We start from the raw sequence: 17,991 nt of genomic DNA, 5'->3' as shown, positions 1-17,991 counted from the left end.
AGCAAAGTTGATTTAGGGAGTAGATGTTGCCTTAGATACTTGCATCCCAGAAGTACCGACTAGATTTTAGAATTAGCTTTGGACCATCTAGCTGCAGCACAAAAATATGCATTTTTCTAATACAAATTGGAACAGCCACAGAATGAAAGACTGGGAGAGGTAGAGGGAGGAAGAAAGGAAATCTGAAAACAGGGGCTATTTGCACCGTGCCCCCTAGGGACCCAAAATTGGCGTGGTAACTCTATAGGCTTTCTATGGTCAAAGGAGGTAAAGAAAGGACTGGGGAGGGAGTGAATTAATTGGGAAAGGGCACAAAACCCTTTCTAGACTTTCTGAAAGTAAGACTAAGGTCTTTGCATGAGCTGATGGCAATTATCTCAGTGTTTGTAGCATACCAACACTGCCACAGACTTTATATAACTACAAATACACCAACATATTTGTGCAATGACCAATGAATAGTTTCATTACTTGTCTTGAGCTGGTGGGATTAATTCTGAGTAGCAATGATGGTACCTGCTGCACTTTGAGAAAGGCAGTACATCTTTACACAGTAGTGCAAACATAATTTGGTCTTCACGTTCTGCCATGCCAGAACACTGTGCAACTGAGTTCATAAGTCCTTTGAGTGCACTGTTTTATTCTGTTCTGGTCACTATCTGTCTTGAGCCATGCTGATGTACATGTAACATTTAATTGTCTATGTAAAAATAAAGCATAAAGCAAATGGCACATACACTGCCTAGAGCTAAAGAACAAGATTCTGGAAAATTATTGTGTTTCCTCAATTAAAAGAAATACTTTCAGAGAGGAAATACATGCTACAATCATCATCTTACCTCTTAATCTATAGTAAGCTTGGTGACTGGCTAAAATCTGCTTCACTGATTCTTGTGGGCAAACTTTCACACCAGTTGAGAAAAAGGATGACCTCTTTGTTCGGTGTTTTGCCATGTCAAATATCCGCCTTATGGTTGATACTCTGGACCTCTTTGTTGTTCTTTCTGTTTTGTCTGACCCTGAAGCATCTGCAAGATGTTTGGCTTCACTGCGGTTTATTTTATTAGGGATTTCTGGAAAAGATAAAAAGTAAGCATGAACATAAGCATACATTGCATAGGCAATAGGTATCCAATGCAAGATCATGTCTGGAAAATGGGTATGAACCTGAGAGTCCTTTTTGTTACGTTATATTGGTGTCAATGCCCTGACTGAATTAATGTGCTGAAGAGAAACATCTTGTGATCACATGGGGGAACTGGGACTCAAGAGACCTGGTAACTAATTTCCTTGTATCTCAACACATGACCCCAGGACACATAGGGTAAAAGTTTCAGGAGCCCTAAATCTTGTTTTCAAAAGTGACTTTGGGTTAGATCCACAAAGGACACTTAAGTGCTTGAACTTAGTGCTACAGGATCTCATTTGTGAGCGTATCCCCCTGTAGGGAAATTTACACTACAGTGATTAAGTAATGGTCTGGAGCTTGGGGAAAGTGAAGCATATCTGTATCAGCTTACAGTGTAAAAAGGTGTCTGTGCTAGAAGTAAAATGAGAAGTATTTGTACCTTAAATCTGCACCCTTTTGAGATATTCTTATCTTTCCTTCGGGCTTCAGGGCACATCTCCCTTCACATCAGGTTCATAGTCTTGAACCCATCCCAAGAACTGGACCCTGAAACACTTTCTTTCAAAAGCTGAACAGGAGTTTGATTGTCTTTGGGGAAAGAAAGAGCTGTTTCCAGTCTCCTCCTTTTACTGCACAGTGCACTCCTCTACCCTTCCCTCACATAAACTGAAGCATTAATCAGAACAGACTGCAATTATGTTTCTTTGCCACTGGATGATAGGTGTTGTGAATGCTGTGGCATTGTATCTCAATAGATCTTTATTCCTGGCAAAGTGGAACAGCTACAGTAGAAAAAAATTAAATCAGTGAGTGGGAATTGAAGATCTAGGCTTAACTGTTACTTATGGAGCTATTAAGTTATAAAATAGCCTCAGGCATAGGAACCCCCATATTAAAGGCACACAAAAATTCAGGACTCATTTGGTTCCACTTCCTAAGTATTTGTGATGCAGTATTACATGACATAGCAGCTAAATTTAATGTAAAAATGTTAATGATAAAAATAGCATATAAGGAACACATTTAAAAGAGCTGAAATACAGCATTTTGCAGGATCGTGTGAAAGGAGCAATTAGTATCTTTTAGATTATCTTCCAAAATTTTGCATACATATTAATAAAGATGTTAAGGTTAATTTGGAAATACCTTTTTTTGGTTGCATTTTCATACATTTGATACAGTCATTACAGATGAAAAATAAAGAAAAAAGTAAACAGAATAAAAGATGTTTTGAAAGAGCTGTTTTGAAAGAAAAGTGTAAAATTTGTAGATAATTGGAAAACTTCAAGGGAGAAAATGTAAGAAAGACCTCATATATGTATATGCTGATGAATCAACTAAAAAAATTGCTTTGAAGAATGGTTTAAAAACTTGTAAAGGAAGAATAAAAGGAAATAGCAGGGTTCAAAAGGAACAAGTTCAGTGAGAGTAATACCATCAAAAAAATTAAGAGTAAAAAATTATCAGTTTGCTGGAGAAAGAAGAAATGTCGTGCTGCATATAACAAACACTAATTATCATGTTCTTAGGCAAATCAAGAGAAAATAAGGAAGGTAAAAACACATTATCTTGACAATTTGGAACTGAGTTAATTAAATGTTTAAAGAAAAGTGGGCAGATAAATGATGAAAGAAAAATAATTGAAAAGCATACTGTTACAAAAAGAGTAGTACTTGAAGTAAAAAATGGAAAAAAGTCGACTGCTTCACTATGATGAATATTGTATGAAAGGCAGGAAGTCATACAATTAAGGCAACAGGTGATATTGCTTTGTAAAGCATGCCAGAGGCAGCAACCTGTAGGCCTATAACTGTCTAATTGTTGCAAGGTAATTTAAAATGATGATGCAGTCATATAGTGTTTGTCATTAAATAAAATGGAAGTAATTTTTCCACAGTAATGTCAGGTCATGAACCATAAACTGCATAAAAGGAATTTCCCTTGTGAAAACATGGCTTTGAGTCCATCAGAAACCACAAGTGGCCAAACAGTGGATCAGCTGAGACACTGAATTATTTTAATGATATATGGGGTGAGAGCAAAAGATTCAATTCCATTGAAATCTCAAAGCAGACCCCTGAAATCCTCTAGAAGAAAATACCAAAAATCTACATGGAGAGTAGCCAGTTGTAAGTCTGTTACCTTTCACAAGGTATATTAACTGCGATAGACCAGCTGCCCAGGCAGTCTGACCAACTGGAGCAGAGGATTTTGTCACTAAGCTCTTTGATAGCTTTTGTATGGAGCAGAGGCCTTTCTTGAAGGATTTGCTTCTTCCCCAGGATTTATCCCTAAGTCATTAACTTGAATTAAGAATTATACTATTAATAAGACTGACAAAGGAGATTCTTCTCCAATGATTGTTGTAATGATTTCAGTCTCTCTGTGTTAGGGTCACTATTTGGGCTTTTCAGTCTGAGAAAGCGACCATGCATTATCTGCTTTCAGTTATCACTGTTCTGCTAGTCTATTCAGGGTAGGTGTAAATGTTTTTCTCTTTTCATTCTTTCCCTTCAGTTTCCAATTTTTTTTTGTGGGAGGGATCTGTTGCTTAAGTATGCTTATTGTAATAGGTTTAATTTCATTTATATCTTGTGGTTAGTAAATTTCCCTTACTAGAGTAACTTTTATTACCATCAGTTCTTGAAATCACTTTTTTACTAAACTTAAACAAAATTTGAATTGGAAAAAGCAGCAGCCCCTCTCTCCACATGATTGTCCAATACTTATTGCCTAATAGATGAATGGAAGAAAACCTGTCTTCTGGTACAAACATTATTTGTTCACTGTTCCTCAGACCCGTGCTTTCTTCTGTGTCTGTGGAAATTCTGAACTGAGAAATTTTTACCTAAGGCTCCCAGGTGGTTCAGCCATATACTTTGCTGTAGTATGCTTCCATCTACAACCTTTTAGATGCTTTGCTTTCAGTGTCCTCAGTTGAAAAAACTAATCTAAAAAGACCTGTGCTGTTATGAAGTGGAACCCATATATATTAGCTGATCCCTTTTCATTTTACCATGCAACATAGTAATTGTGTAAACTGGAATGGTGCAAATTTTACGGGGTGCATCATTTGATCACGTAAAAAATCCCAGTAATACTAGGCTGATTTACTTTTTTAAAATAAATAATTTTTGTAATTTTTTTTGGTTCTCATTCTCCTTTCTGGAACAAACTTATGCAATTAATATATTTAGTGTTTACCGTGCCCAATTTGACTTTTTTTTATTTAACTCCATTGTTTCACAAAGGTGACTGTGTCAGTTTTACCTTTAAAAGGTATGTCTAAGATTTTTAGTTTTCTTTGATAGTTCTAGGGCAGAAGGAGAGATAACTGTCAAAGTCTGGTGAAATTTTATTGTACGTTAGCTTAATCTCCAAGGTGCCTTAAACAACGCTGTAACTCTCCTTTATTCTCACATGAAAGAACCTGCATCATTGTCCCCATTTTCCAGGTGGCATACTTGAGGAAAAAAGTTAAGGTAGTTTTACCAAGATGATCTACAGAGCCACTGTCAGCCATTATTAAAATTTGGAGTCCCTGACCTCTAGTCCTGAACTTAGACAAATATAACAAAAGATTTTCAAAATATGATAAAGCAATTTTCAAAATATGATATAGCAATCTTTTTCATATGGGACCTAATCAAAATGCTTTGACATCCATACAGACCTCTCAAGCGCATAGTACTGTTCTTCAGGTTTTGTTTTCTGGCAGATAAATGGTATTCATGTCTCAAACTATAAATCTGAAATCCTCAGAATTAGGGCAGGCCTTGTGTCTCTTGAGGCCTGCGTTATCAAATTTATATGCTCACTAAAAAACCAAGGCAGGAGAAATAGATTTCAAAGGTGAGAGTTCCTATGTGTTTTTAATAATCTACATGATGAAAAAGGAAAAGTGCGTCATTATTTAACTGGATTCTAGGAAAAAAAGAGTTTAAAACCATTCAGATAAATGGTCAACATTATTTTTGGGTGTTTTTTTTTGGTTTTATAAACACAGGAGGAAGCAGCTTGTAGTCATACCTTTTTGTATAACTGTAGTGGATGCTTTTCTGCACAGCTTTATTCATTTCTAGCTGTTAATAGTATCAGTTTTGGGAGGACTCCAGTTTTGGTGGGGGTTGTTTGGGTTTTTTTCAGCAATGTAGGCAATCTCTGTGTAGGAACATTTACCTACAGCATTAATTTGAAAATAATTTACTAAAATGTAAAACTTTTAGTTTTATTTGACCTTAGAAAATTAAGATGTCATTGTATACAAAAAGAAGAATTTAAAATATGGTAGCTAAAGGTTTCAGGAGCAAAATTCAAGGTGACATCAGGACAAAACTGTTGAAGTCTGAATAATTCATCATTAAAGTAATCATGAGGTTTGACGTGTATGAAAAAGCAGATTAGCCTGAAAAATAAGTGGATGTTCTTAGGATAGAGAAGAATGCTTGACTGATAAATGATACATATTGCCTGCACAATAAAATAATTATTAGTTAAAAGACAAGGCTTATTTAATAGGAACTGCTGAAATAGGATAAGGAAAGCTTATCAAAGAGGGTTAATTCAACAAAGATCCTATATATGTGTTGTTGTGATCCAATTAAATATACAGCAGGGCCAACAGCCCCTGTGTTGATAATTCAACCAGTAACAAAAGCAAGGATGACTAGTCATGGAAAGTTGATCTTGAGATCTCTGAAAGGGCTGATCAATGTAAACACCAGATGGAGCATAGAAAGTACAAAGAGGGGTAATATCCTAGACTTCAAGTAGAGGCAGGCTCCTCCTGTCATGGGAGTAGTGAGGACCCCAAATTCTAATGGCACTTGCCAGTGACAGACAGGGTGGCCATGACATATTCTCTCCTTCTATTCCTTTTAAAATCTTTTATGTCACATTGTCTCAGTCCCAGTTGCATGGGAAGGGTCTGACTGGATTGAAGGGGCTTAGATGAGCAGGGACAGATTAAAATATGGCATGGCTTTATCATCTAATGCAGCCTAGATCCTCCATACGAGTACTAGGAGCAGCATCTATCTTCTCCCAGAGAAGCATGCAACAACCTCTATCTTCCCATGCAGATGTGGAAGTAGAGGCCCTTTCCTTGCACTCTTGCTGGTGTTTGGGGCTGCTTTGCCAGTGCTTTGTCAGACACTGTAGCTCTGACTATGTTTGCATTAGATTTTCAAGCTTGGTTTCACAACCGTGAAGGCTCACAACTTTAAAAACGTGAGAGTATGGAATCCCATATTAGAAAAATTAATACTAATATTTAATCTGCTCAGGTCATCTCTGAGAGCTCTGTGCCCTTAAACACAGGATTATATGTCTTACTTGTACTTGTCTTTGGGTCCAATATATTTTTTAACGCACACAGTGAAAGAACTTTGAGAGGAATTGCTGAAGGGACTCAACCTCAACAGTTGCTGTATCCTGGTGGGTAGTGGGTTTTGTCTGGGAGCTACCTGGGGTAGCAGAGGCACAGGAGAGAACTCAGTATGGATCTCACTTCTTCAGGTTTAGTGCACTTAGCTAGTGAGCTGCTGGGTAAGAGGGCAGTATCCACTACCGTGGGGGTGTTTTGCTGAAAGAGAAGGAGCTGACATTGATGCCTAGCTTCAGAAGAAGGTGAACACTGGCCAGAGGAGAATGCCTGTGTTCCTAAAAGAAAGGAAGAGTGCTAAGGCATTTATATTAAAAGTAATTAATTTTAATTCCTCAAAATGAATATTGGCAATTATGAATGTGGTAATTCCTGTTTGGTATGTTGGCTTGTGTGAATGCCATTCTTAAATGTCACTAAATAGTAACATGGAATGATGCCTGGGTAGCTAATCATGACAAAGAGCTATGTGGCCCAAATCCAGTCCTCCAGCTTGGAAGACCTTGTGTTCAGCTGCTGGTGTTCACTAGCAAACTTCCTGCACAAGTACCACAAAGGTACAATGGGGACTTTGTATTGAAGACAAAGTATATCTGATCCCTGTATCTCTTGCTTGGATTCAGCATGACAAAATGTCACCTGCACATGTGCACAAGCTGTGCTCAAGCTCTCTATGACACAGGAGAGCAGCTCCAGGCTCCTGCTTAAAAGGTAAGTTCTGTGATTTTTAGCATTTTAAAGACTATGTTCTTGTTATGAATTAGATCTGTGCCAAGGATTTTCCTCCTTAACAATTCAGGAAAGTGGTGGGTTTTCATAAAACCTGCTTCTTGGCAGGAATGGATGATGGTGCTCCATTAAACATTTATGGAAGATGAAGAATTTAGTTACTGTTAACATAGTACTCAAATAAGGCAAGGCTCCCATTAATCCATATGTGATATATTCCTGTTGTTATCCTTATGTTAAACATACTAAGTGTTTGGTTGTAATGAAACAATTTATACCTCAGAACTTATATGGAAATAAATCTGGAGAAGAATGTGATAAATTATTTGGAAATATATGTTATAGCAATGACAGTAGTAAATGTCTAAATTTTAATAAACCCCCCAAAACTTCTTGTTTTAATGGTGTTACATTCAAAGCTAGGAGATAGCATTAGATAACAGTTCTTTTGCAGAACCCTTTAAATTAACCTGAATTTACCAAAGATCACTGTTGTCAGCAACCAGTGTGCTTTGGAATTTCATTAAGTGTGAAGCATTTAATTTCTGTAGGTAGGTAACATTGAGAAACTAAAATAGGTATCATAATCCCTCAGCTGTTCCCCTCCTCCCAGATATTCACTCAAATCTGTGTGGTTTTCTATGCCAAGTGGAGAAACACAACTGTTAAATCAACCAACTTCAGAAAGAAAGCTAAGAAGGTAATTTGAAACAATTCTTATGAAATTTATGTTTAGGCCCTATGACAGACAAATATAATTTTTTTTCTCTCTCTAAATAGGCAATTTGGTAACATCTTTGAATTATGCTGACTATACAATTCATGGCAAAATAACTATGCTAAATTATATACCTATTATAGATGAGAGCAGGAAACATAATAAGTCACTGGTAAGATCCTCCTGCTTTTGTGAATATAGTTGTCATACACTGACTAAAAATGAATCCACGTTCACGATAAATGCAGTCTGTACCTACCACAAATATTGAACATGCTGAAAGCTTTATGAGTCAACACGTGTGATTTTGATACATTTCCTTCCTACCTGAAAGAGCATCATAGGAAACTCATGTTTTCCTTCACATCATGTGTCTCATTTAAGGTAGAAATATATGCCATCTCTTTCAGACAGATAAGTGCAAGTTCTGGAGGAGGATCCTCCTTGTTATTCATCAACTCTACTAACCGCTGCTGCTGGAATTCATAGAAAATATCAAAGGCCATCTATTGTTTCATTGCCAACATCTGAATCCTGTAACAGTCTGCTTAAGGTCCAGGACCCAGACTAGAAACACCATTAAAGAATGGTTGGTTTTAACGTTGACATATGAAACATATATATATTTGTGTTTCCTTGGCCATCTTAGAAGCATTTGACCTGAAATGCTCTTCTGTTACCTGATATGGTTTACATCAAAGGATGCAAGAAAATGCTTCAAATGTTTGAGTACTTCTTGGAGGGGTGCGTCCAATCTGCAGTGATGAAACACTCACTTGAGCACCTCTGCTATTCATTTCCTAATCAATCTTACTCAAGACGTACAGCCATCCTCTGAGAAAGTCAGTGAGACAGCATAAGTTCAATTTCCTATGATATTTTGCTATGTATATCAACATTTCAACAATTTTGATGGTGTGAGTCAGGGTTGCAGTGCAGAATGGGCTTATTGATGTAACCATATTAAAATATGATGACAATTAGGATGGTTGGCATATGAGAAAGCTTCCAGGAGCCAGAAGCCACAGTGCCATCTCTCTGCTTGAACGTGTGTAATGGGAACTGGTCAATCTTACGCACAGTTTAGGGGTGCTCATCCTGCAATACAATCTACAGTCTCTGGCTAATTGACACCATCTCATGTTGACAGAGAGTGACTTGGGCTTAACCTTACCTAACTTAGTTATGTGTCAAGCTGCATAGACCAAGTTACGTTGGGAGGACACCTGGAAGTCACCTAGTCCAATTCCTTGCTCTAAGCATGGCCAACTTCTGAGCTAGATGAAATTGATCTATTTCTGAGGGAGAGGAGGAAAGAGAAAGGAACTGGATTAGATCTGTCTTCATTTTGTGCTGTAATGACAAAATCACAAAATGAAAGATGAGTGCACTACTGCTTCCTACCTGAAACTGCTGGGGCTTCTATGATCTGTGTTCACTCACGTATGAAAGGTATACCTGGAACATACCCACTAAAACTGTATTTCAGGTAACAGGTGTCTGTAAATAGTGGCTGATAGTGACTAAATGCCAGTATATATGTACATACAAGCAGACAGATAGATAGATATTTCTTTTTAGGAAGTGTGTTGTTCAATATCACATGTTCCTAAGGGGAAGAAACTGAAACACAGCTGGGCTTGCAAAGTGCAAAGCACATGGAATGTGCAGAATAGTGCACCTAATTCCTGATAAAAATTGAAGAATTGTGTGATAGAGAATGAGCAGAAGACTCATTTTAATCCCCAAAGGACTGGGAATAGGACAGAGGTACAAAAGCAGAGGAGAAAACATATATTTAAAATATTTTAAAGCATCAAAATGCAGTGGTTTTCCTTCTGGGAAGAAGCTAGTGTGTTTGCTACATCTGATGAATGTTGGCCATATCGCTTGCTGCACTGCTGAAGCCACTAGGACACCACAATTAGCTGAGAAATGAAGAATAGCATAAACAATAATCTGGATTTCTAGCAGGTTAAGATTTATTGTAGCTACTTTATTGTAGCCTGTAAATTAATGTCCTGTAGAGGGAGAAAACCTTTTATTATGAATAGTAATCATCTTGTCCACAGGTATTTTCAGAGAAAAAATCCCACACATCTAACTGTTCATTCACATATAGTTCACTAATCACTATGGTATGGGTATGATTATATCTGGAATTAATCTTTAATGCAGCAACAATATTGTAGTATTTTTATTCAAGTTTGGCTTTTAGCCAGGAAATAGATAAGATTAAAACCCACATATAATCCAGTGTTACATTTGTTTGGGAGGGGGGGAAAAAAGGGTTTACTTTTCATTTGTTTATAAGCATAACCAGGAAAACTAACTTTAACTTGGTAATTCTTTTTTTATGGATGAAAGCAAAAAATAATCTTAGTGCAAAAAGCAGATGTCTTTCTTTTTCTTCTTTCTTTCTTTGAAGCTTTATGCTCTTTGACTTCCCTTTCCCTTTGGCACAAGTTTGCTTAACCCTTTTTTCAAGGGCAATTATAGTAATGAAGATCTGCAACACATTGCTGAATTGGAACAGCCGAGCGGGAAGGACTAAGTCAGAATGAATTAAAATTGTTTCATAGAGCACACACAAAGCCTTTGTGTCCTAAAGAATGGCTGAGTAAATAGCAGATATTTGCTTGCTGAATAAGAAATAGCACTAAACAGCCTTGAAGGCTCTCTGGTTCCCTTACATTTTCAGTATCAAGTGCTAGGATGTACCCAGCATCAATGTATAGTTTTGAGAGTTCAAAGCTCCTTTGTGTTTTGCTAGTTATTCTGGGGTTTCAGTGGTTTACAATTCAACAGTTAAAAATTATTCTACTGCCATATTTTGTGCGTAGATTTTTTGCCATCGCAAAGGTTTTATGCCCCTCACTTTCCCTTCCCATTATTAGAGCCAGTTTGTGTGAGTTCAAGTCCTGAGGTCATTTCCTGGATTCTGGCACTAGTCATGGCCAAAGATAAACACTCTCCCTCTAAAGTCTTTATTTTGTTCCCTACAGTTTCCTGTTTGTTTACTGTAGAATTGGAGGTGCTCCTGGACAGCCTCCAAATGTCTGGGAAAAGGACTCTTTTGGTCCTAAAATAGGGATGAAGAAGAAGGACCAAAAGACATTACCGAGCAAGGCCCAGTTTTGTTAATGCATTTTTTGTTAAATATAGATGTGAGCAAATCAGGAATTTGAATTTAAGATAGTTTTGTTCATGAGGAAAACAAAATATCAACTGATTAACCCTATAAATATTTAGAGATTATTAGCTCTATTTTTTTTCTTTTAAGATGGGAGTATTTTATGTCTTAGTCTCTTATTTCCTAGTCTGTCATTGTTTACATGTACTGCAAACTTGAATAGCCATAAAAGCCTCCAATCATCTGTTAGGATCGCTAATGATCCTAAGTATTCAGTGTATTGGCAAAGCCTGTGTACTGTTGAAAATATTTTCTGTAAGTATCTGACCCTAGTGCTAAGTCATAAAATAACAGTTCTGGAAACATCCCTGCTCTGGTAAAGAAGTTTCTTAGCACAAACACTAAGTCTTTTGAGATCTGTGTGCATATATTTGAGATAATGTAGTTTTAAAATATTACATATGGCATGACTACATGGCAGTAAAAATTATTATGCATTTATGCATACCACATGTACTTTATAAAACTGGTGGGAAGGAATTTTTCCAATTATCATTCATATGCATGTATAGAAAAAATGTTTTTTCCCCTGAAAGCCATCAAAAATGAGAAAATTCCAACACTGCTACATAAGCAAGATGCTATGTGAAGTTTATCATTGGTCATTGTTTCCTGAGTGTTGATAAACATTCCGTGCACCAAGTCTTCTACTACATCTCTTAGGGAGATAATATACAGTTCTGTATTCCTCTCTGTCAAGATAGCCTGCCAGGATTTTGCCGGTCTTTTATGGGAAATGTATTGTACCATACAATCACAATTTGCAATAGGTGAAACTGTGTGACCCCACTTTTTACATTATCGCTTTCTCAGTTCATAATTATAAACATGGACTGTAATGATGCCATCAAGCATGCACAGATTACCTGGAATTAATTCTATCTCCTTCTATCATAGAATACGCAACTTAAATGCAAAAGCAGTGCATTTGATATAACTTTTCTTCTTGTCAGACATGAACTATCACCCATTCTCTCACTTTTTGCCACATTTCCAAAATATCATTAATGATTATATGACACTATTTACATGGAATTAAAAAGCAAAATCAAAGAGCAACACAATATAAATCTAACGTTAAGTAATACATTACTTTTTCCCAAGGGTTTTTTCAGTACTGTAATTGTCCACTAGAGAAAATTTACATCATTTCAGTGAGATACAAGAACTGTGTTCTTTATTTTCTAAAGAAAATCTGTGCAAAGAAAAGTAAGACCAAAAAAAAAAAGTGTAAATAAAACTTTCAAAGTAGTATTGACAGCAGACTATATTTTACACCATCATTTTAACAAATATTTAAATACTATTGAGAAGACTTCTCTTTTATCATTTTACATTCTTTGCATTTAATTAAATGCCTAAGACTGACATAAGATAGGAGGTCATTAACTTGGGCAAACATAAAGCAGTTGTAATATTGGCTTTTAATTCAGTTATATGAATATCAAAGCATGGACGGAAGAGTTGATAAGAAAACTCCCCCCAAATTAAACATGTTCCCCAAAGCTCTAAATCTATTGAACATGGAACTGAACAGGGAAAAATCACATTGCCATCTTTTCTTTTTTGTTGCTGAAGAAGCTTTAAAATTGCTGTGAACTTTTTAATGTTTTTAAAAGGAGCAATAGTTAGCTGTTACAATTATTATTACTACAGTAATCCTTACTAGTACTGCCATTTTTTGTATATTTGCCAATATGGTTTATTCCTCTAGAATTTGTATATCTAAAAGTTTGAAGTTGTTTCTAACAATGGCTAGTAAATACAAAGATATACTTTACTACTTTCCCTTCATTTCAAGGATGACAGACCATCTTTAACAATGTCAGCACTTACATGTTCTTTCAGCTATTTTACCCCTTCCATATAATTGTTTTTGAAATTATATTTTTCCATAACAGAACATATGCAGGTAAATCAAAACTAAATGGCATCTCTTACAGAGATTGTAAAGCCTGGGAAACACATATAAGAAATCTTGCCAATGTTTCCTTTTCCAACTTTTTTAGCAATGTCAGTAACTGTGCAGTCTCTAGCTGAATTGTCAAAACACCGATTTCCAGACAAAGAATTCTGTAATGTGAAAATACCCTGATCTTTCAGTTTATTTTTTCCAACATATGCATTGTAAATTCATATAAACCTTTAATATATGAACTTACCTCTGCTTCCCTGAACTTGGAGAGCAAGGCAAATGATCAAAAATATTAATCCAGTTTTCAAATGCATGCTGTCTATTGATCATTCACAGTTTTCAAGATCAATCATGCAGGAAATAACAATACTTAGGTCAAGTAGAAGAATTTTGTTTTCTTAAAGAACTAAAATCCCCAAATGTCTTCCCTCTTATTATTTTTCAGGTGTCCCCAGCCTTGGACTGCATTGAATTGCAACTAAGCAAAGAGTGCATGCAACAGGTGCCAGAATGCAAGAGCTGGACAAACCCCTCCAACGCACACACTTCTAGCCTGGGGGACTGGAGTGGTAAGACAAGAGTGACGAAGTTTTAAAAAAAAGCAGTGTCTGTTTCTGGAATAATCTGTTTATCTGCTGCTCAGACATAATCCCTCTTACGGTCCAGCTGGAGGAGCTTTCTTCATCTTATTAACCTTCTGGAGCAGCATCTGTCAACCCCAGAAGACTTCAGGAGCACCATGATAAACAACGGAAGTCTCTTCTAGTGCCCATTGCCTTTGAACATTGATCCTTTGGGCATTCCGGAGGTGCAGCATGTGAGCGGAGGCGAAATCACGGGGAGAGCTAATTGTGCTATTTCCAAATGAGTGATCATAAAACTCAGGGAACTTCCTTTGAAGAAGAAGACAGCTTTGTCTGAAAGAACATACTATACTCAGCTTTTCCACTGCATATGTCTTGGAAGCCTCTCTCTCTTCTCATACCAAAAGGTTGCTGTTGCAATATTCCTATCCAAGCAGTGATGATGATGTTCTGTGACAGCAGTGAAATGATGACTCAGCAGTAAATTGCAGCAGTGTTCAGGGCTGGCACAATCTGATGCCAAACCGCAAGTGGGGAAGGGAAGGTGCTGCATAGAGTGGGATATGCTGTCTCAAGCATATAGCTATAACCAGGCCAAAAATTGGCAGTGAGTGAATATACTTTTCAAACAGCTCTGTTCCAGTTTCCCAAATAACTATTCCTGTTACATATTTGGCATGTGTAAATGTTCCATACTTTTTATTTTCCAGAATGGTTTTTACTGTTGCATTACACCTAAAAAAGTTACCAGGTGGGCATTTGTAATGGCCTGCCCCCCTTAGAGATTTTTGTGCAACTGTGCTTTAACATAGGAAGTATCTAAACTGGCAGCAAGAATCTGTAAGTACAAGTCAACCCCAGAAGACTAAGAATAACCTTCGTTTGAACCCAATCAGTATTCTATTTTTACGTAGGATTTAAACAATGGTAACCTCCCTCCCTTTACGAGATTGCCTAATTTTAACTACTCAGACCAGCTAGTACACAGAGAGGCTGGGACCAAACAAGATCTGCTTTTTTAAATTTTCACAATCTTTTTCTGATTTTCAGTGCTTGTTTTAATGCTTTATATATATTGTTTCATGCATGTTGATTTATTGTTCTAACAAACCAAATTAGGAATACCTTGCCAGTAGCACAATCCAAAACAACAGTGGAGATGATCATGATTTCTACTGGAGAAAATTTGAGTATTACATAAGGATCATTCTTTAACAGTAACATTATTTGTCTTTACATATTTTATATATCATAATCATATGGTGTATAGTGTGGTCATATAAGTGCTACCCCTATGAACCAGCTAAGCTTTAGCAAGCATTTACAAGCATATTATAGTCGAAAGATGAAGTTCCCCCCAGTATGTTATCTGATTTTTAGTTGCTTCAGCTCTCAATCTGCAGCAATTGGAAATGTAAGTAATTTTTCTAAGGTGGTGGAATCTGCTGTTTCTGGTGAAAATGTGGGATTGGCGAAAGTCAGATTATTTCCTCAGAGCACCCTAGGTACCAAACTCCCTATGGAATTTGGTAGGAATGTGATCCTTTAATTCCATTAGGAATCTAATTTAAGCATCAGACTACATTTTGAAAATGTGCAATAAAGAGATTTACTTAATTACTATGCAGAGACTTGTTAGTGAAGCCTGTGCCAGGAATCAGAAATCCTTTATCAAAGTTTTCATTTAAAAACAAATTTTTGAGCTCTTCACATGCTGCAGAAGACAAACATTTAATAAAACATACTCTTATCTTTCAGAGATAAAGGAACAATCCTTGAACACACCACAGTATTGTTTAGCATCAAGGTATGACTTAAGGAAAATATTGAGCTCCATAGATAAACTGTGACTAAAATATTTGTAGGGCAGGAATCTGCATACTTTGAGATGCTGCTTAAATCATGAATATTTCAAGCCGGTTTCTGTTAAGGCAGTGCCTTCTATGTATTTCCATTTAATTAAGAAATTTTGTAACTAACCTTGATAACTGCCACAGTGGAAGCAAACAAGAATGATAAACACTCATTAAAGCTAAAGCAGTATTATCTAGGGACCACTCCATCTCTAAGCACTGTAGTGTTTAATTATAGGTCACTGTTAATTAATCTAGAAGTGTTTCTTCTAGTTGGTTTGCTGTCAACAATAATTATATATTGTTAAAGAGGCAATTAAAAAAATTCTACTGAAATTCAATAGTGCATTATAAATATACTACCAAGACATGGGAAGGGCAAAACTGTATGCCAAACTATCCATTCACCCAGGATAAGTGCTTGTAAATGGGTTAAATCAGACCCGTTAATGGTCACCTCAGTGAATCACTGCACATATCTAGAATAATACACTGATGTGCTGTTTAAATACAACTAAAGCTGTTTCCTTTGCTTGCAGAAAAATGACAGTTTAGGACATCAAGGACTCCATTTAGAAGACTTTTGATGTGAATTGTTAGTAAATCTGGGGCTCAAGGCATTGTCACATAAAGATGATCTAAAAGTTGCTATGCATAGTGCTGAATTTCAGGTACCCTATGTAGGGATGTAAATCAGGGCACCAACCAACTCATGTTACCCGTAAAAGCAAGCCAGATTCTATACCATCAGACTAGCAGTATATCATCTAAGTTTGACTTCTGGTTTTAGTTGTCCTGAGTAATTTCTCTTATTCTTCTAGCCAACTGTTTTCCTTATAATTTCCATGCTGCATTTACCTGACAGACCTGTCCCACCCTCAGGAAGGGGAGACAAATAGTTATGAAGTACATTTTAAATAACCTCAAGTCTTTCTTTCTCTGGTATTATTTCCATAGGAGTCAGATTGGTAACTGGCAGCCAGCAAGCACCAGGCACAGCTTTAGGCTCCTGATTAAAAGTGAGGAAACCTGGCTTCTTCTGCTCCCTTCTTTGCTGTTGAGGTTGATCAAACTACACCCTGTCTCTCAGCCTCCATATGTGCAAATAGAGGGGATGACCCTGGGGCTAGAAAAGCCTCTGCAGGAACAAATAAGATAATACGTGTAAGCAAGAATGGTTTTTCTCCTCCTTTCTCACACATTAAAATGTAAGTAAAATCTTTCACAAATTATTATTTTAAATTTTAAAAGGAATATTTTATTTTTAGATGTTCTGGTTTGCATATCAAAGTTAGGTATCAGCAGCAGTCCTGTAGTGGATTTAAAGAGTTTGTAATGAAGAACACAAATTGTCTTTTTGCTCTTTGAGCTTTTCCAGTTGGGCAGTGTTTGTATTTTGCCCTCTACTGCTGCCCAGCCACCGTGTTTTCTTTTTCTCACTGAAATAATACAAGATTTATATGTAGTCAGTAAATTAAATAAAATAAAAAATTAAAATAAACACATATCTCTCGGGCCATAAAAAATACCTGTGACTTTTTACTGTTTTTCTTTATATTTCATAGACAATTCCTCTTTCTGGTGTCTCTCCTTAGTAGCAGGGAACAAATATGATCACATCAGGGAAAGCCAGTTTGAAACTAAGCAAAGTATTTTCTCCCTGAAAGAACTGATCAGTGTCCAGACATTGTGCTTGCAAATGTTGTCTTGTTTTTCAAACCAACAGTTCTTTAAAACCTATTTCTTCTGGAAATTCTTACATTATTCCTTCAAAACTGAACTCAGTCAGTATATCCTGGAAGAGTACCGTATAACTCACTTTGCTGATGGCCATAGACAGTGATAGCAGTGGGATAACGCACTACATTTTTATTGGGGTGTCATTAAAATAATAGTAATGCAGCAAATGCTGTGGAAATTAAGTTACTTTTTAGTCTGAGTAAATGCCAGAAGTGGAGTAATAATTTGGTTTAGGGCAAAGCAGTAAATTTGAATTGCAAGAAATAGCCAGTAACAGATACCAGTGATCCAGGAGTTCAAAAGAAACTCAGAGATTAAGGTTCTGAGTTGCTGACTGTGCAACTGAATGTTTAGATCGGACTCCATACCAAAGCAAAGAGTTTTCAGAAAGGTTTCACTACAAATCTGGAGAACTGTACTAGCTTCTGTACTAGGCAAATTGATAGAAACCATAATAAAAGAAATAAGCGCAGTAACAAGAATGATGTGGCTGATACAACGTGGCTGGACAACAGTTTTTCATGAAGTCTGCTTTTAAAGAAACTAAGCTCTCATGGAGTAAAAAGAAAAATCTTCTGTATTAATAGCTTATTAAAAGATGAGAAATAAGGGAAAGAAATAAGCATTTCAAAAGCTAGGTGTTACCATTAGGTTTTATGCTGGAAAAGGGGGCAAAAGATAAGGTAACAAAATTTGCTGATGGTACAGAATTGCTCAGAATCGTTAAGATTTACACTAATAGTGAAA

The 17,991-nt window shown here is 36.5% G+C and overlaps 1 protein-coding gene across 1 annotated transcript in view; it reads right to left on the bottom strand.

Moving 5' to 3' along the window:
- IMPG1 (interphotoreceptor matrix proteoglycan 1) overlaps window positions 1-13,381 on the bottom strand; it is a 59,239-nt gene extending 45,858 nt beyond the window's left edge. The window contains exons 1-2 of the mRNA XM_010565763.1: window positions 13,315-13,381; window positions 840-1,073 (exon numbers count right to left, since the gene is read on the bottom strand). Of these exons, the coding sequence (XP_010564065.1) occupies window positions 840-1,073; window positions 13,315-13,381 (301 nt within the window). The remainder of the gene's footprint in view (window positions 1-839; window positions 1,074-13,314) is intronic.
- Between the last annotated feature and the right edge of the window lie 4,610 nt (window positions 13,382-17,991).

This window comes from Haliaeetus leucocephalus, unplaced genomic scaffold (genome assembly GCF_000737465.1).
Source record: "Haliaeetus leucocephalus isolate CR32 unplaced genomic scaffold, Haliaeetus_leucocephalus-4.0 Scaffold195, whole genome shotgun sequence".
Classification (NCBI taxonomy): Eukaryota; Metazoa; Chordata; class Aves; order Accipitriformes; family Accipitridae; genus Haliaeetus; species Haliaeetus leucocephalus.
This window is presented reverse-complemented; position numbering and strand designations above follow the sequence as displayed.